General features: G+C 43.5%; 1 protein-coding gene across 1 annotated transcript in view; it reads right to left on the reverse strand.

Annotated features, from left to right (window-relative positions):
• The window catches only part of PTCHD1 (patched domain containing 1), a 78,101-nt gene extending 63,060 nt beyond the window's left edge, over nucleotides 1–15,041 (reverse strand). The window contains exon 1 of the mRNA XM_077343041.1: nucleotides 13,278–15,041. Coding sequence (XP_077199156.1) covers nucleotides 13,278–13,706 — 429 coding nt within the window. The 5' untranslated portion in view covers nucleotides 13,707–15,041. The remainder of the gene's footprint in view (nucleotides 1–13,277) is intronic.
• Nucleotides 15,042–19,021: the final 3,980 nt, after the last annotated feature.

The raw sequence follows: 19,021 nt of genomic DNA on the forward strand, positions 1-19,021 counted from the left end.
GACCCCGATCAGATTCTGAGATCTGATGCAACCAGTATAGCCTGGGCTATCCAGTTCAGGGCAGACAATCTTTGTAGCATATATCAAATTGTAAAATGTTGAATGTTAGAATAAAGAACAGCAATTCAGTGACTGCTCAACACAACTGTTCAGAATTTCTACAGGACACAGGATTTAGCATCTTGATAACTTCAGCTTCCTGGCTAGGAAAATTAGTCGTCAACTTAGCTGCATGGATAGCACAGAAAATGTGTGGGAAACAGTTGATGAATTCCCAAAACTTGGGGATGGATAAGCAACACAGTTAGATATCAGGAATTTACTACCCCTAACAAATGATTTCATCTTCATCATGACCAGCAGGAAAATAAACTATGCCAAAAAAAGTATATCTGTACAAATTAAATCACATACTTCACACATACCTCAGAATTCATCTATCTTCTGCAAAAGACTTTTGAGTTTTTTCAGCACAGTGTATAGCAAAACAGTTGGCAAGACTTATCATTAACGGTACACGACAAAATTAAGTAGAGCAAGTGATGGGAACTTCTAGTTAATGTTAAATATAGGTGTTGTAAGAGAATTTTATACATCTCATGGACTGCCCAAAAGATAAATTTGTGAACTCTAGATCAGTGGTCCCCAACCTTTTTATCACCGGGGACCACTCAAAGCTTGACAATTTTACTGAGGCCCACTGCCCTAATGCGCTCTGACTCTGGTCACTATGGTAATGTTTAAACATCCCTTCAAAATAAGATACAGACACGCCACAACAATGAACATAAGGAACATTTTATTTTAATGGAAATTTTAACTCATGACAATGACAAATCAATGGGAACCCTGAGCTTGTTTCTCTGCAACGAGCGCCTGCTGGATCGTGGATGAAGTAAAGGGCCGGGGGGGGGGGGGCGTCCTTCGTGGCCCACCTCCAGTTAGTCGATGGACCACCTGTGGTCCATGGCCCACAGGCTGGGGATCACTACTCTAGATCAAATCAAGCCTGAATTCTCTAGAGAAGCAGAAATGATTAAACTGAGGCCATTTTACTGAGGCCTCTTTTCACTAACAGGCCCAAGCATTACTTGCTGGTCTAAGCATCTAGGAAACCTACTCTGCTTTCCTGAAGAAAACAACTAGTAAATCATGCTCAACTGTTCTCTGACTGGGTATTTGCCTTCCCTTGTACTCACCCACATAAGAAGTAGGAGTTGATGTACAGGGCAAATGACTTCACTTCTTCTGTTATATATTTGAGTTCCATGTCAAGGGCAAGACTTATTTTCAAGTTCTTTTACAGCATACCTGAAATTTAGATCACACCTGTGTGCTGAAAATATCACCTGATAATGCCTCTTTTGCAATGCAGATCCCCACTGGTTGCAATTGCATAAATGTCATTTTAATAAATACCATAGTTCATGCCATCCTTTCTAATGGGAAACAATTATCTCCCCTGTCAGAGCTAGCTCTTAAATCTCATAGAATGATATAGAATTTCACTTCTTTTATGTTTAGCATTCTGAATATGGATGATCTTTGAACAGAAAAATAACATGCATACTTGGATTTCAAAAAAATCTGCACCTGATATTCTTCTTGAAGAGTGCTAACCCACTTAAAACAGGTTAATTCAGCATCCCACCATCTGCATCCTGGTCTTCAGGTTGCTCACCTGCATCTGTTCCAGCAGGAATGCCAGGCCCCCACTGAGACTTTCTACACTTCACCTGGATCTGTCAAAATGGAATAATATCCCTGATGATGATGCTTCACCTCACATTGCGAAACATCTCTACAAGTCTCATGACTTCTGACCTTATTATGGTCTCCAGCTAGGGCTATTAACTCCGGGTTGGGAAATTCTTGGAGATTTGGTGATGGAGACTGGAGAGAAGTGGAATTTGGAGGGGTGGGGGACCTCAACAGGGATATTGTGTTGTAAAGTCTGTCATCCAAAGCTGCTGTTCCCCCCCCTGCTTTCTCTGTAATCTGGAGATTGGTTTCAAACATGAGAGAATTCCAGCTCATATCTGGAAACTGGCCAATACATGACTCAATATTTCAACAGTTTAACAATAAATTCACTAAGGAAGTTAGTTATAAAATAATCTATTGTGAGGCAAATCCAAATTACTGGTGGTTTTTATACCTTCAAAGAGAGACAATCAAGGGGTTTTGCTTCACCTCTCAGCAGTCCATTGTGAAATTTGAAATCTGTTTCATAACCAGAAACATGTAAGTATGCAAAATTTTCTGTATGTAATTTTAAAATCACTATAATCTGTGCAAGGGAGCCTGCAGAAATAACTCTAGGGCAGAGTGAAGATCTGTTAATTATAACCGCACATTGCCAGATGCAGACTAATAAATTGAGAATGCGGGGGGGGGGGAATGTCCCTTTACTCCTGAAGACAACTGAAGTTATGAGGGTTTTTCCAGCATGCCAGTAATATCTTCCACCCTCTTTTTTGTCCTTAATCTTCAGTCTAAAGAAGGAACTTGAAAACATGCATATTACTTATGGTGTGAATTGAACATAACAAAAGGTATAGCATTCAGGCCGAGACATACTATTAAAGTACATCGATCAAAATTTACCTTTTTCTAGTAGGATCTGAGAGTTCGGGATATGTTTCTGAATGGACTTTTAAAATTCAGATATTTATGCAGTAGGATTTTCGATAGCTTCCAGAAAAGACTATTGCTTATTTACAAGTTCTTTCATTTCAAGCGGCTTATAATAATAGCTAGTTGTTTAGGGCAATATTTTGGACAGTGAAGCATAACGGTTGTTGCATCAAGCCAACAGGAGACACTTTCATAGAGCTGCCATAATGCAGAAACTCATATTGCCAGTTGTGATCGGGGACCTGGGACAGAATTTCCTGAACGCCACAGAAAGGTAGACTGAATCATATACCTTGACTAAGCACTCCTCCAATCAAAAATATATTTGGTCAAATATTCAAAATAATGACGTTTTAAAGTATTACCTCTATTAGGTAATCATTAGTAATATCTTTATGTTAACTAAAAATGAATGTATTAATTTGTTACCATATACTTTCCACTGGTCTATACATTATTTAGCAATACTTCACCCCTAGGACACATGATACAAAGAGCCTCTTGTGGGGCAGAGTGGTAATGCAGTGTGACATGCAGTCTGAAGCTCTCTGTCCATGAGGCTGGGAGTTCAATCCCAGCAGCCGGCTCAAGGTTGACTCAGCCTTCCATCCTTCCGAGGTCGGTAAAATGAGTACCCAGCTTGCTGGGGGGTAAACGGTAATGACTGGGGAAGGCACTGGCAAACCACCCCGTATTGAGTCTACCAAGAAAACGCTAGAGGGTGTCACCCCAAGGGTCAGACATGACTCGGTGCTTGCACAGGGGATATCTTTACCTTTACCTTTAGGACACATGATCTTAACTATATGCTCCTCCCCCAAACAAAGTTATATATTAATAGTTACATGGACTTCTCAACATATGTAACATTTACTCCTGCCTATTAATTTATGTTTTTTTCTTATGTATGTTCATTTTTATTGTTTTAATATGATTTTATTCATGTTCCCTTTATATGATGTTCCATATCCCCTGGTGAAGCTGTATGCAAAATGTGTAGGTGTTTTTTTCATGTCCACTCAAAACATTTCCATGGTTCCACTGCATTCCTGGCATTTGACCTTGCCTTCTTTCATGACATCAGCGGGCCAGCAGGGCTGATTCTGCATGACTGGAAAAGGCCGGGAAGGCTGTCATATGGCGGCGGCGGCGGGGGGGGAGGTAATCCCTGCTTCTGCATGATGTTAGTTCCAGGCCAGCCCCCTCCTAGGCCTGGTGCGCTTTAGGCCCCCATTGCCCCACTTTAAGGTAACAGATATTTTCCATGTTCCCCCAGCTGCTCTGGGGGGCAATGGGGCCTAGCCTAGTGCAGGCCTGTGTTGACGTACTGGCAGGGACAAAAAAATACCCTAGTTGGCTTTGTGGCACTTCTCAGTGCCGTGGAGCCAAATGGGGCATTTTTTATGGCCTCATTTTTATTTCCCCACCTTCCTGCCAACAACCTTTCCCCTTCAAGGCACAAATCCAGGGTGGACCAGGTCCATCGTGGTAAAAGGTCCCCCGTGGGGACACAGGTGGTGACTCAGAGTGGCACCACTGGTGTAGAATCAGCCTAGAAGAATCTTTATCCTGCTTCTTTGTTTGGCCCTTGCAGGGCTAGGGGATGAGAATGAAAAAGCTGTCCCTGACTACATAGCAGAATATTTGACTTCATAGAGTATTTGACAATATTTTACAACAGTCTTTCAGGATATCAATTGTCAGTATCTGAGCCATTGACTGAGTGGCATACAAACCCGACCAGAGACCCCGGAAAGAACTGATGACCTTGTGCCAATGTGTGCTTGTAAACTATAGCCAAAGAACAAACGGAAAGAAATAGTGAAGGGATTTTAACTCAAGAAGAGAAGATGTTAAGTCCAGGCAAGATGGCTGAATAAGAGCCACCAGCCCAAGGCACTGCAACATGCAATAAAGGAGAGGATGTTTAAACATTTCAAGGATCACACCAGAACACCCATGGCCAATTATCAGTTGGCATGCTTGCAAATAGTAACATGTATACTTATGAATGCCAGCCTGCAGGTGGGACCTGTGAATCCTCCAGAATTACAGCTCATTTCCAGACCACAGAGAGCAGTTCCCCTAGTGCATTATTCAGAGGGTGAACTCTATGGTAATGCACTCCACTGAGGTCTGTGTCCTCCCCTGGCCCCATTATCAAATCTCTAAGACTCTGCCAACCTGGATCTGGCAATCCTACCCCCCAATTCCCCACTAATGACCGGGGGGGGGTGTGTGCCTGGCAACCCTATATGTACCTGAAGTCTGATTTGTACTGCAGTCTTAAGGACACTCCTCTCACATTTGATAGATTAGAGGAGGATCCTGAGTAAAGTTCCTTAGGAATATTCTATCAAAAATGTTTCAAAAGTGTGAAAAAGATTCAGTAAAGGATTATGTAACTCCAAGAACAAAGAGACCTGAAGTTTCATCAGATATAGGTAGGTCTTTAGATATGTTTAAATCAGATTTCTGTCATTAGATTCAAGAAGGCTAGTCATATAAATCTACTGTAACAAAGTAACTATATGGCACCTTAAGGACGAATTTCATTTATGTTTCTGAAGAAATGAGCTCTGGCTCTCAAAAATTTATGCTGTAACAAACATTGTTAGGGTTTAAGGAGCAACTGGACTTCTGTTTCCTTCAGTTCAAGCTGGGGTTGCCAGTTCCGGGTTGGGAAATTCCTGGGGCTTTTGGGAGCAGAGCTGGGGAAGGTCTGCAGTATATAATGGCCTAAAGCTTACCCTTAAAAGCAGCCATATTCTCCAGAGCAACTGATGTCTGTTGTCTGGAAATTAGCTTTAAATCTGTGAGATCACTAAGCTCCACCTTCAGTTGGCAACCCAACTTTAAGCCCTTTCTGTAAAAAAAAATGTCTATCCTTCCTGCAATGACTTTTGTTGTCGACGCTTACCACCAGTAACTGATTTCCTTAAAAAGAAAGAAAGAAAAGAATCAGGAAACAGATTTTCATGGACACCTATTTTTTTTTTTACCAAGAGATTTGAATTCATTTATTTTGGGGAGAAATCACAATTTCTGGTCTCACTACTTCCTAGTTCCACTCCAGGTCTCAAGATAATTCCCTCCCACTCTGATTCTTTGATCCAGTTAGGTGCTCTTTGGGAAGCAGTCTACAAACACAATCATTTTTTATCTTCAGTCAAATTCTACTACCCCCGTACTCTAACTGTAATAAGTTTGACACAAAATGATTTTTTTCACTTAATGATATTATATAAGGATATAGCAGTGTGTTTAAGGTGGGGGTGCTTCTGGAGTCTCTTATATTTCACAATATTCTGCTGCTTCAGATATATAGGGTCCCTTCTTCCTTCCAGATAGCAAGTGTGGAGTCCAAAGAATGCAAACTGATTCTATTCCGATTTATGTCACTAGAATGCTCTGAAATAAGTAGCTCTAAACACTGTTCTTATTACTTATGGATTTTGTTTCTAGTATTCCTGTTTCCGTTTAGAAAAGGAAAGAGCAGTAAGAATAAGTGGGAGGTATTCCTCAGACAGTATTATCTTCTGATAAAACAGATGGCTGTGCCAAGAGGGGTAGTTATAGAAATATAATAATAATAAAATATAATAATAAATAAAAAGAAACTGAATCTAACGTAACACATTTGGGCTTAGCTGGCACATATGATTTGGATTTTTCTGACACTGTGCTCAGACTGCAGAAGTCTCTCTTTCTAAGGAAGCTCACCAAGCTCCTTGTTCTTTGCCTTCCAACAGTCAGGGAAATATCTTTTTATTTTATAAGGCCTTTGAGACATGGGGGTATTTTTTATTTTTGTGATATTACTGCTGTTCTTTTTAAAATGCAATTTAGAGCAGGACAGATATTATGCAAAATCATTCTTTGTCCAGTTTATACTTCCAAACAATAATGCACAGGACAACTTGGAGCTATTTGTGTGGTTTAATTTTTCATGTCCAAGCATTGTTGACACTAGTTTCACATGCCTTTGGAGGTGGAAGAACATCCATTGCAGTAGTTTAGGTAGCACTCATAGTTTGAAAATCTATTTCCAGTGGTGGCTTTCTTGTTCCCATTGGCCAGTCAATTATAAACCACAGTTTGTTGGTTTGAATGCCATGCTGGACCATTGTTTAAGTTCTTTAACCATTGTTTGGTTAGGAAAGCACTCTGAGATGAAGTATAACAATGCAACTTAGCATAGCCAGTGCTATGTGTAATTGCTTTGCAACTTGCAAGTGGTCCTCTGCTTGCAAAACAGTAGTACAAAGGGAACAAGCTTGTGTTGAGCCCTGTGATAAGCTTATCTAAGGGAGGCAGCTAAGTCCATCTGGGTATACAACTCCAGGAGAATGTCACAGACACTAAGGATGCTGGCTTGCACAAACAGCCCTTGGAACGTGCAGGGGGTCCGCAGTGGAAATTTACTCTTAAGTCTCAAGTTTCAATTCAGGCCTTAGCTTTTGCACATACTACGTAAGCTAAGAGTATAATTGAAAGGAAACACCCATGCAAATAAGTGATTTTTTTTCTTTTGCAAACCTGTTTCTGTGATCACCATTTGCCTGGCAAATAAATCTTTAAGCTTGTTACCTGGTTGTCTGTCTGTTTGGAACTTCAGCTAGACAATGAACCTGGTGAATTCTACTACAGGGAGTATGTGCTCTGCTTCTGGACCTAGCAAGACAGGCAGTGAGCAAATGGAAAATGAAAGCAAACTGTTTGGGTTTGGCATGATGTCTAAAAGAACATATGGGACAGAATAAACACAATGATTCTGAACTTACACAGACAGGCTCCAACCAAAATGACTCATGAGCACACACAGGCAGTATCTGGAAGGATTTCATCCTGTTTGTTGAGTTCCCCTATTCCATCCTCCTTAAGGCCTGGAAGTCAGAAGATGGAGATTTGCCGCTTTAAGGCAGACAGTCTCTGAAGACAGCAGAATGAGGGAAATGGTAGTGCTTAACCAAGGTCTGTAGCAACTGCTCTGGATCCCTTTCTTTCTAATCTTTGACCTACACTTGAAATCAAAAATTAGTTGTGGCCTCTGGGCACAGTGCCCAGAGTGAGTCAGAGGGCAGAATAAAGTGAAAAACAAATTTAAAAGGCTGTCTATTTGCCTTGGGTCTATACTTTTTTTAAAAGGAGAAAAAGTATTACCTTTGTCTTCGTGCAACTGGGCCCAATTTTTAAAAAAAACCCAACTAGATCAGTTTTCTTTCTGATCAGTTGACAACCCAAACATAAAGGTCAGCATATACATTTCCCCCTTATAGCCTCACTGTATCTGTAGTTTAGCCTTGTCAGATCCCAAGTAGACCAGGTTGCAGCAGCCTCTGACATAGGCAGATTCGGCCTTCCAGAGAAGGATAGCTGGCTGCATAAAAGGTAGATGCATGCAAGCAAAAAGAGGATGGATTTCTAAAAAAAGTTTGCAATAAAATATTTAAAAAATCTAGTCACAATCCAGGATTAGTATATTACTTCCATGTATTCGTATGACCAAAATCAGGCTTTTCAGTCTAGCATTCTTGATATCAACAGTCATTAATTATAATAATAAATTATATTTATATTCCACCCTTCCCTGAGGGCTCAGGGTGGATTACATTGATTAAAAAATATAACTCAATACCCAATGTTAATGTTAGGATTTTTGTTGTTAGGTACGAAGTAGTGTCCGACCCATTGCGACCCCATGGGCCTTCCTGTTCTCTCCAGGCCTTCCTGTTCTCTACCATTTCCCGGAGTTCATTTAAGCTCGCACCGACTGCTTCAGTGACTCCATCCAGCCACCTCATTCTTTGTTGTCCCCTTCTTCTTTTGCCCTCAATCGCTCCCAGCATTAGGGTCTTCTCCAGGGAGTCCTTCCTTCTCATGAGGTGGCCAAAGTAGTTGAGTTTCATCTTCAGGATCTGGCCTTCTACGGAGCAGGCAGGGCTGATCTCCTCTAGGATGGACCGGTTTGTTCACCTTGCAGTCCAAGGGACTCGCAAGAGTCTTCTCCAGCACCAGAGTTCAAAAGCCTCAGTTCTTTGACGCTCGGCCTTCCTTATGGATGTTAGGATAGCTCATCACAAAGATGTAACTTATCTGAATATGAATACTGGGGAATAACACTTATGGAAACTGAATCAAAACCAGCTGGTTCAGATATAGATACTAAATCTGAAGTGTAACCAGATCAGAACTATTTCAGTCCCAGTTTCACTGTAACGAAAAGTGTAATGTTTTGACTCCTTGCTTAAGGTGTCAAGTGATCTAATTTTCCATTCCACTGCTGAAATGTATGTGCGCACACAAACACACACACACACACACACAATTTTAGTGTTTTAAGAAGCTGAATACATGAAATGGCCTTATACTGAATTGGCCCATCAAAAAAGCAGTAGCTCTCCAAGGTCTGAGGCCACCACCTACTACCAGATCTTTTAACTGGAGATACCGGGGATTGAATGTCAAGCAGATACTCTACCTTGAGCCACAGCCCTTATTTACTACAAATAAATATTTATTTATTTACTATCTTTCTTAATGAAAATTTGTGTTGATTAATCTGCATCACTAATCTATACATCAAAAGAATCAGATAGATAAGAGTGCTGAGCAGGCCTACTCAGAATCCTACTGAAGTATACCCAGTATGGCTTACTCCCAGGAAAGTGTTCTTAGAATTGCAGTGCTAATATATTAAATCCTTCATATAGGTGCTTTAAGATTGTAACAAAGACACATTTTTTCCTTACTGAATCACTATTACTTGTCAGTATTTTCCTTTTCATTACCAGCCATAGGTATGCAAAGCTAGAAGAGATGGTACTAACATCTTGATGAGCCATTGCCCTTTCTTTAGGCGGGAAAACTCTGTAAATATGATTTGACAATTCCATATATGTGTGCTTCATGATACTGGGGGAAATTCCGCTTGTAATCAGTCTTGGGAATTTTATACAATAAAGCAGGACCAAAATGAAAACTGTAGTCTTTCCTTTGCAGACTCTCTCAATATTATTTTAGTCTTTTCTTACATTCCCATCCTACCTGAAAGGAGACAAACTTCTCATACGCCTACAGTCGTGATTCCTTCCCCCTCCCCCATCATGGATTTTATTTGCCTAAGTCAAATACGGAACCCCAAATATAGATGACCGTCAGACCCCTTTACGTTGAGCAGATTTCAACTGTCATTTCAGATACGCAGACAACTCTTGCAGACATAGAAGCAACACTGCAGCTTTACTAAGCACTTTCCCCCCAAATCACAAAGCATTAATAAGGCCAACTTGCTCCTCCACACCCTTTTGCCACAGACAGCAATTTCTGTGATCTCAAATCATCATGCAGAATCCCTCTTCATCAGTGTAGAATAAAAATACCATCTTTTCCAAGTTATTTTGAAATAACATAATGCATTTTCTTCCTCGTGTTATTGTTGGTTTTACTGGTTTTGCCACTATATTAACCCAAAGTAAAAGTCACACTCTTTTGACTAGGAAACTATAGGACACTGTAGTCAGATTGCTATTTTTCAAGTTACAAGATTATCAGACTCCTCCAAACCCCTCCTCATATCACCATTAGGTCGTTCCTCAGTCTTGAAAAAGGTAGCACTGTGGTGATTGCCAGACTTTGGCAAGAACAGGATTTTAAAAAATATACATTTTACACATCAAGAAAGAAAATCATCTGCAAGGCAATAGCAGCTTCCCAAATACAAGTGGCAGGAAGAAGCGTGATGATAGAGTTGGGCTGAAATCTAAAACCCATTGACGTCAACCAAGAGTTGAACAGGTAACCCATCAAAGACAGTGCAGTAAAATCTCTACACTTATGTTTCTTGTGGCAATTACTACAGAACTTTGACAAAGTAAAGATAGAAAATGTATTTTTGAAAAGCAGCCCCCCTCCCCAATCACTCTGAAAACCAGGCTTGTGATGCATAAACATTTTCAGTCTTGAGAGCTTATATTAGGAAATTTTCTCCCTGAACTATACGGTATACATGAAGGAGGGTTTGGCACTGGAAATAAGCAGCAGATGTAACAGTAAGACACACCCTGGGTCGGTAGAACTGTTGATGTAGAATTACTGATTTTGTCTGATTGTTATGTCTCCCCCAGTCTCTATCAAGAATGATTCACTATTGCAAAAAGACCAACATTCACCATGAGGAAACCATGTCAAAATCAAACAATCAGCCACCCCTTAGCATGCTGTAGTGCTTAACAGTGGTGGACTATAATTTGGAGAACAGAGTTTGATTCCCCACTTCTCCACATGAAGCCTGCTGGGTGACCTTGGGCTAGCTACAGTTCTTCTGAACTCTCTTAGCCCTACTTACCTCATAAGTTAACTGTTGTGAGAAGAGGAAGGCAGGACAATTGTAAACTGCTCTAGAACTCCTTAAGGTAGAGAAAACCTACTCTACTTCTTCCAAATTAATGACGCATGGGAAGAGCCAATGGGAAGAGCCCAAAAAACACACTCCCCACACTGTGGGAAATATATTCTGTACATGTGATTCCCTGTCAGATTGGGAATAACTCTCCACTCTTAGATCAATATTTTCAGTGACTAGTTCACATCAGTGACACTAGGGCCATCTTTCAGAAAAGAATGGAGAAGAAAGTATGAGGAAGATGAAGTAAGGAATACTTTATCTGGCCGCAGTGCTGTATTAAAATAAATTTGAATACTTTCCCCTGGAGGCAATCCTTCTCTTTGTCAACTAGTACCTCTACTACAACTCTTATGTGGAACAAAGTAATAACCTAAAGACATAATTTCTATGTATGTCTCCCCCAGTGACCCTTCCTCCTCCTGCTCTACAGCTACTCAGTACAACATCACAACCTTTCTATTTGTTTAAGCCCAACCTCCTTTGCCTTTCAAAGGTCTCCTCACACATCATTTACTGAGCATGGCACTGGTCTCAAAGCAAAGTAATTAAACCAGAGGTGGTTGTACAACGAACAGATGATTATTATATGGCAATAGGCATTAGGTATGCCTAATAACTTCTACACAACTGCAAGAACCCATGGTATCAAAATGGCAATGATATGTGGCTAACCATTTTTTAATTAAATTAATAATAATCATTTTGTGGTCAAATTCTGACTATAAACTTAGATTCCTTCTGGATTGACTACAACTATCAGTCTCTGATAGTGAACTGATAGTTCTAAAGCAAGATATATTCTACATAAAATATTTGGGAACCATTACTATTTCAGTAAGATTTCTAGACCTAGAACACCAGGAGAAAATCCAGTTTAATCCTATGACTGCTTCTGAGGGAATGTAGAAAAAAGGACTGACATTTGCAGAGATTTTGTTTTTATTATTTGCCATTAATTTTTCCAGGAAGGACACAAATGACATCTGCTTGTTGACATTTCTATCTACATATCACTGTTACATCAATAAATATTATTCTCATGTCATTGGAAAGATTTTTTTATATCAATCATTGGAATGCTAGTTTTGAGTTTTGGCAGAATATGCAGGACTCTATGAATATGTATATTCTTATTGAAGGAGACAGACTCAAAAGGTCAAAACATTTAAGATTACTTTGCCCATGTTTTGAAGGCTTGTCAACATTTTTCTGTTTTCATAAAGTTATTGTCTGGGGTATTCCAAAGACAGCACTGAAAACATGCAGTGCGGGAGAAGTGTGTGTGTACACATGTGCCCCTAGACACACCTCTAAAAACATTTCTTCATGTGTCAGAAAATTGTTTCCCTCCTTTTTTCTCAACTTGATCCTTTTCCAACTAATCTTTTCCATGTTTCGTCCCAAATCCACTTTCAAAATTATTGTAATAAGGACTTATATAAATGGAAGTAATTACTGACAAATTATGTTGGGACTTCCCCTATACAATTGCAATTTGATCCAGGTAGGCAACACTCATTGCAACTTCAAGCATATACACAAGAAACATCTACATGGAGATTCCCATTTTTTTTTAATTGCCTCTTCTTTTGGCTTGAAAAAAATGCAATAATATTATGGCAATTGCCCTTTTAGAAAAAGCATGACTGGTTACATAAAAAGAGTATTTTCCAAACGTAGCAGTATCCAAGTGCTATGATTACCGAAGTACATTGCCTTGATAGAAGATGAACCAGGAACAACCCAGAAACGTTACTTTTAGAAATCCCATTAAATCAATCTTGAAGTTTAGATCATCAAGCATAAATGGTGTTTGTGTGTGTGTGTGTGTGTGCCAGTTGTCATGGATCCGTATTACAAAAAGTGAGAGAGGGAAAATAGCCCTATGAAAATACTGGGAGAATGGTTTCAAAATGTCATCCCCCATTCACAAAAATCCCCCACCCTTTGCTAGCTTACTACTTCCCCAAGCCAGAGGGAATCTCTGTTCGCCTCTGCAACCAGTAGCCAACCCAACTGTTGCAGGGATGTGACTTGGTAGCTAAGTACTCCAGCAGAGAGGAGCTACCAACACATCATCCTCAGTCTCTACGAAAGAATGCTGTAGCTACATCTTCACATCTGTTTAAAAGCAAAGGTTAAGGAGATGGGAAAGAAAAGGGTGAGAGGACCAGAGTGCCGAAAGGACCCTGGGATTAATCTGCCACGAACGGATTTCCTTGGTTCCCCTTACCTTTAAGATCAGGTCGGTGTGGTGCTGGTCCAGCATGTTTGCCTTCACGAAGGAGGTGATGATGACCCTGCCGTATCTCCCAGGGGTCTGCAGGTCAGAGTAGAGCCGGTGCTTGGACCGGTTGACCGGGAAGAGGCTGTTGACCAGGTTTCTCTCGATCTTGGCCAGGCTGTGTTTGGGGGCCAGCAGGTATTCGACGCTCTCCTCGATCTGGTACCTGCTGAAACTGGCCCCCAGCAAGATGGAGATGAGCACAGGTGCGGAGGCGAAGAAGACCGGGTGGCTGGCAATGAAGTGGCCGAGTCTGGCGAAAGACGTTCTCAGCCCTCTGTGCAAGACCTGCCGCAACATTCTAGTGCAGAAGCAGCTCAGGAGGGCGAGGCGCGCGCGGTGGAATCTGAAGCTCTCCCAGAGCCGAGGCAAAACCATCGGGGAGCCCAGGCGGGCGGGCGGGCAGGCGCTTCCCCTCCGGGCTCCAATTGACCAGGCACGCAGGCAGCAGGCAGGCAGGCAGGCAACCCGCCCGCCCGCCCTCTCCCCCCCCCGGGGAGGGGGGCTAACGCCGTTTGCCTCCCGCCAGGCTGCCCAGGGGAGTTTCCCGGCGCCTCATTGTCTGACTTTAAACAGCAACAAAGACTCTCCGGGGAGGGGGAGAAGGAAGGCCACCAGGGGCTTAGTAGCGGCAACACCTATTGCTCGCCTGTGCGTTCGCGGCCCCCTCCCCCCTCCGCCAAACCCAGTGGGTGGGGTGGGTTTTTTGTTTTGTCCAGGAGCGGGACGAGGGGAAGAGCCACACTTGCTGACTAATCTCAGGCGAGCGCCCACTCCCCGGCGCCGAGCACAGCACACACACGGGCGGGGGCGGGGGCAATCATGGAGCGATCGCACGATCGAGCGAGCCCCCGAAACCTGGATCCCTGGGCGGCCGTCTTCGCGCCGGCTGCGGTGGTGGAGCCCCCGGAGATGGCGAGGCTCCGGCCGATGAGACACCTGCAGAACTGAATGAACGGGCTTCCTCCCCCGTCCGCGCCTCGCTACGAGGACAGGAAAGAGACTCGCCTCTTCCTCAGTCAAAAACGCCCCGGTGGGAGAGACGTACCGTTTCCCAAGCACACGCCGCCGCTGTCGCCGCCGGAGTTCAGGGGCAGTTTCGTGCCCGGCTTCCCCATGACAGCTTACGAATGACTAGGCAATGCCCCGGTGGCACGGCACTGGCGGCCGGGCGGAGCAGCGCCTTCCCGACCCATCTGGCCCGCTCCGGCGCCGCGTGGCCGAGCGCAAGAAGGCAGAGACAAAGGACACGGACCCCGCGGCGGTCATTCAGGTGCAGGGAACTTCGCCGGAGGTCCCCGGCTGCCGGCTGCCAGTGGCCGCGGGCGACTCGCCTCCGCGGGGAATTTGTGCTCCCCAGGAAGGAGGACCTGATGCTTCTTCAAGTCAGATCCATGGCAGCGCTGCCGGCGTGTAGCATCCCAGCGAAAGAGCAGCCCGCGGGTGTGGGAAGATCAGGCGGGGGAAGGGGGGCGTCAGCCGCCGAACTGGGACCTGTCGCATGGCAAAGTTGGCGGCCTCACCCTTGAAGAGGCACGTTTTGGACAGGACTTCTCCGCACGCGGCCGACCGTGGCGCCCATTGTGTTCCGTCGGGATCAGCGCAGAGATACAGTTTTGTGTATTTCATGGGTGTCCCCTTATTGCCTCTGTTGGTCAGCGCATCGCCAGGATTTGCTGGTTTAAATGTGAAGAGTCAGAAACGTCTAGGCGATTCCTCCCCCTCCCCTTCTCCTCCCGCTCCTCCCCCCTCCCCGCACGCTCTTCTCTCGGTTGGGCGGTCTGTCTGACTTCTTTTTCGTCTCCCTGCCTGTCTCTTTCTCTCTTTCTCCCTCCCTACGATGCCGCTTCAGTGGGCTTGTCGGTGCGGGAGCAGAAACCGACCAGTCTCAAGCCTAAATGGGCATGTGCGAGTGGCGTGCACATGCCCGTTAAAGAACGTGAAGCCACACGGAAGTTGGTCCCCGTAACCCCTTTCCAGAGCTTCCCTAAAACACGCCCCCCCCTTTTCTCAAAGGCAAACGGTATGGGGGGGGGGATGGATAATAGGCACAACTCCGTTTGCGCCTGCGCGCCAGGGGACCGGGGCAGCGCAGTAGGAGTAGCAGATGGGGCGTGAGGGGTCCAGGCAGGTGGGAAGGATTCTCATGCTAGAAGGGAAGGCGGTGGGAACGGCAAAACGAGGCGGGGAAAGTGGAAGCCACCGTAGAAAACCCATCCCCCCGGGATTTTCAAGTCGAGCCCGGTTCTTGCTGCGGCTTAATACTGGTGTTTCGTGTGAAGTATGTTTGAGCATGTGCTGTTCTCTGGCGACTGGCGACAGACGGCTCCTACATGTCTGGAATGGGAGGGGAAGAGAGGTCTTCTCGGAGCCAGGTTCCCGACGAGCTTGAGCCCCCGTTTAGACACGAGTGCTGACTTCTCCCCCGACCCGACCCGACCCTCCGGAAGGGTGAGAAGGAGACACAGCAATCCCTTCAAAAGCCCTTTGCTTCTAGGCACAAGCGACTGTGTCAGATCACTTTCTCCAGGCACACCTGTTGGAAGGAGCCGCAGGTCTCGCGCCCAAGGGTTTCCCTTCTGCGTCGGTAGAGCAAATGACCTTGTGGAATGAGACGTTTCCTTCGAGGGGGGGGCGCATATAAATACAAAGGGGACTTCTGTGATATTTCTTGCATAAGTGCCCTGTGCTTCTACTGCAGGACAGTTTCGAGCCCTGGAGAAGCAGCGGCTTCCAATCTGAGGACTGGGACTATTTCCCTACTCCTCCACATGCGTCCAGCTAGGTGACCTTGGACCAATCACACTTCTCTCAACCCCACTTGCTTGGCAAGGTGACTGTTGTGGGAAGTAGCAGGGGAGGTGGTTGTAAGCTGCTTTGGGACTCCTTCAGGTAGTGAAAAACAGTATAAAAACAAACTTCAGTTTGAGTTCCTTTTCCCTGCAATAGGCACAAAGTCTCTGACCATTAGCATTGTGCATTGCTGGTCCTCAGTAATGCAGCTAGGTCGTTTTAGACTGAATGGTTCTCCCCCTTCCTTATTCCTTTGACTGGTAATGTGTATTACTTTGCTTATAGGAATGGTGTACACAACATTGAGGGACCCTGGTTCACATCCTTACTTCGCCATGAAGCCCACAGGGTGACCCCTGGACCAGTCTCTCAGCCTAATTTAGGGCACTAGATTGTTGGTAGGATAGCATGGAAGGATTGTTGGTAGGATAGTCCCAGGTAGGAAGGGTAGAATAAAAATGTTTAAATGCTGAAAGTGTTCAAATATTTTTAGAATCCCCCCCCCCAAATGTAGATCCCCGTTACTGAGAAAAATGTGGGTGTACAATCCTTTTAAATAAATGTATTAAAAATAGAATATGAGGTAGGAGAGAGGAAGCACACAAAGCCAGGAACTCACCTTGTCCCTGCCCCTACCGGAACCCCCCCCCTTGCAAAAGGGGCTACCTTTTACAATGAAGTCAGATGCACATACTCCCCAATAGATACATATGCACACCTCACCCCCCCCCCCCCGCCATGGTTGGAATAAGAGATAGCTCCTAAAAAGAGCCTAGGTCCTGTCACGTCACCAAAGAACCTACACATGTGGTGCAAATAAAAGTAACATTTTAAATTTTTATTTACTCAAATATTTTTATCTTACCTCTTGGCTCAAGGTGGCTTACAGTAAAATATTATGTTAAAACTAAAAGAAAAGAACACACACACACCTTCCCAAGATGTCTGCTATTCATAGCCCATCAACAGCCGTGGCAAAAAAATAGGATGTCTTCAGTATGCCTATTCCACAGAATGGAAGCCACAATGAAAAAGGCCCAGGGTCAAAGCCATGTAGGCCACTAAGTGTGGGGACCGACAGCTGCCTGAAGTCTATAACATGTACAGGAATGTAAGGAAGGACGGTTCTTTCAGATATGGGAATGGTAGATTCTAAATAGCTTTAAAGATTTAGAAGTTGGAAACAAGCTGGCAGCCAGTGTAGTGGTTTCAACCTGAGAAAATATGCCCCTATCAGCTAGTCCCTAAATATTGAGCTGCTGCATTCTGGACCAGATACAGTTTCCAGATTGTTTTCAAGGACAGGACAATGTAAAGCATGTTACACTAATTCAGCCATGAGATTACAGAAGCTTGCATCTGCGTGGCCAGATTGACTTTTTTTTTTTAAGGCAGTTGACAAACTAGATGCAGCTGTTAGAAAGTGCTCTTGGCCAACAGTGTTTTTTTTTCACTCAGCAAGACTGGGTCTATGAGTACCTCCAATCTCTTGTCCTGCTCTGAAAATGTAAACCCCAGTACCTCCAGGATGAGTAGATCCAGTCTCTCTAGAACATCCATTTCCAACAATGGAGTTACAGCTTTGAGGTACCAGGAAGTGGTGCCATCTGGCTATGCCTCAGTGCAACATCCCTCAGAAGTGAGAGGAGCCTTGGACATTAAAGGTTTAAATGGCTGGGGTCCCTTCCTTTCCCACTCCCTCCAGGCCCATCATTGGTGGTTCCAAATGCTGAAATAAAGATAGATATTTTAAAAATTTAACACCTTTTTGTTTCATAGGGTGGAAGGTCTCCCGCCAGCTTCCATTTTGAAAATCCCCATGATGTAGTACCAGTGATGGGCCTTCACAGCAATGTATGGTACCTTGGTACTGTGCATGGGAAATCCTGCTCTAGAACATCAACCTTCCCAATTAGTGTTATCTCTGTGTAGTCTAGATTTTACCTTCCCCACCCATACCTTTCTTCAAGGAACTCAGGATGGCAAATATGTTTCCCCTTTAAGGTAAGTTATGCTGAGAAAAGGTGACTGAGCAAAGATCACCTATGTCTGCTTGGAAAGACAAGACAAGAATGCCATGAGATGATTTAGTGAGAGATCTCTTACTGGTTGTGCAGATTTTGTGCTGGTGTACTCTACCACAGTGACTCCCAATGAGGGACATGCTAGATAACATCTATTGATTACTTACTCTAGACTAAACCCTGGCTCTGTGCTCCCAAATTCTAATGTGGATTATACTAAATTGGTGCTGAAATGGCAAAAAATAAAAAAGCATGCCTTTGCTTTAATCACTTCAATTATATACAAATTTATTATGCAAATTTACCTGGCAGTAACTCTAATGGAAATTAGAGAGAGCCTTCTTGACTAAATAAGGCAAGACTGAAAAAACTGTACAAGACTCTGAACTACACTTGTATTATGGAAACTGTTATGGGTTATATGGGGCCCTGTTACCAACAGACATATCAGATACTCAGAAAACCAATAGATTTATGAGAGCATATACTGTTCATGAAGAAGAGGTACAGAAAATTGTAATATTTTAAGTAGACATTGAGGCAGCATAGAGTTGCTCCTTTACTTAAAGAATTATAAAGACCTGTCAAAATACTCAAACACAGTTAATTCCAGGTTTAAGTAAAGGGGTTAATTAATCTACAAAACATGAATACATGTTATAATTAGGGATACTAAGAACTTTGATATTAATAGTCACCAACTGAACTTACCTTGACAGAATTCTTCATTTATGTGAGAGTTCAGCCCCTAGTCATATAGGATCAATGTTACTGTTTGATTTCTGCATCAAACACTGCATTGAACAGCTGTGCATGTGTGCAGTAGCTGCTTATACTTGGGTCATGATACAGTGGCGCCTTGGGAAAATAAGATAC

The sequence above is a fragment of the Paroedura picta genome, chromosome 6 (assembly GCF_049243985.1).
Source record: "Paroedura picta isolate Pp20150507F chromosome 6, Ppicta_v3.0, whole genome shotgun sequence".
Classification (NCBI taxonomy): Eukaryota; Metazoa; Chordata; class Lepidosauria; order Squamata; family Gekkonidae; genus Paroedura; species Paroedura picta.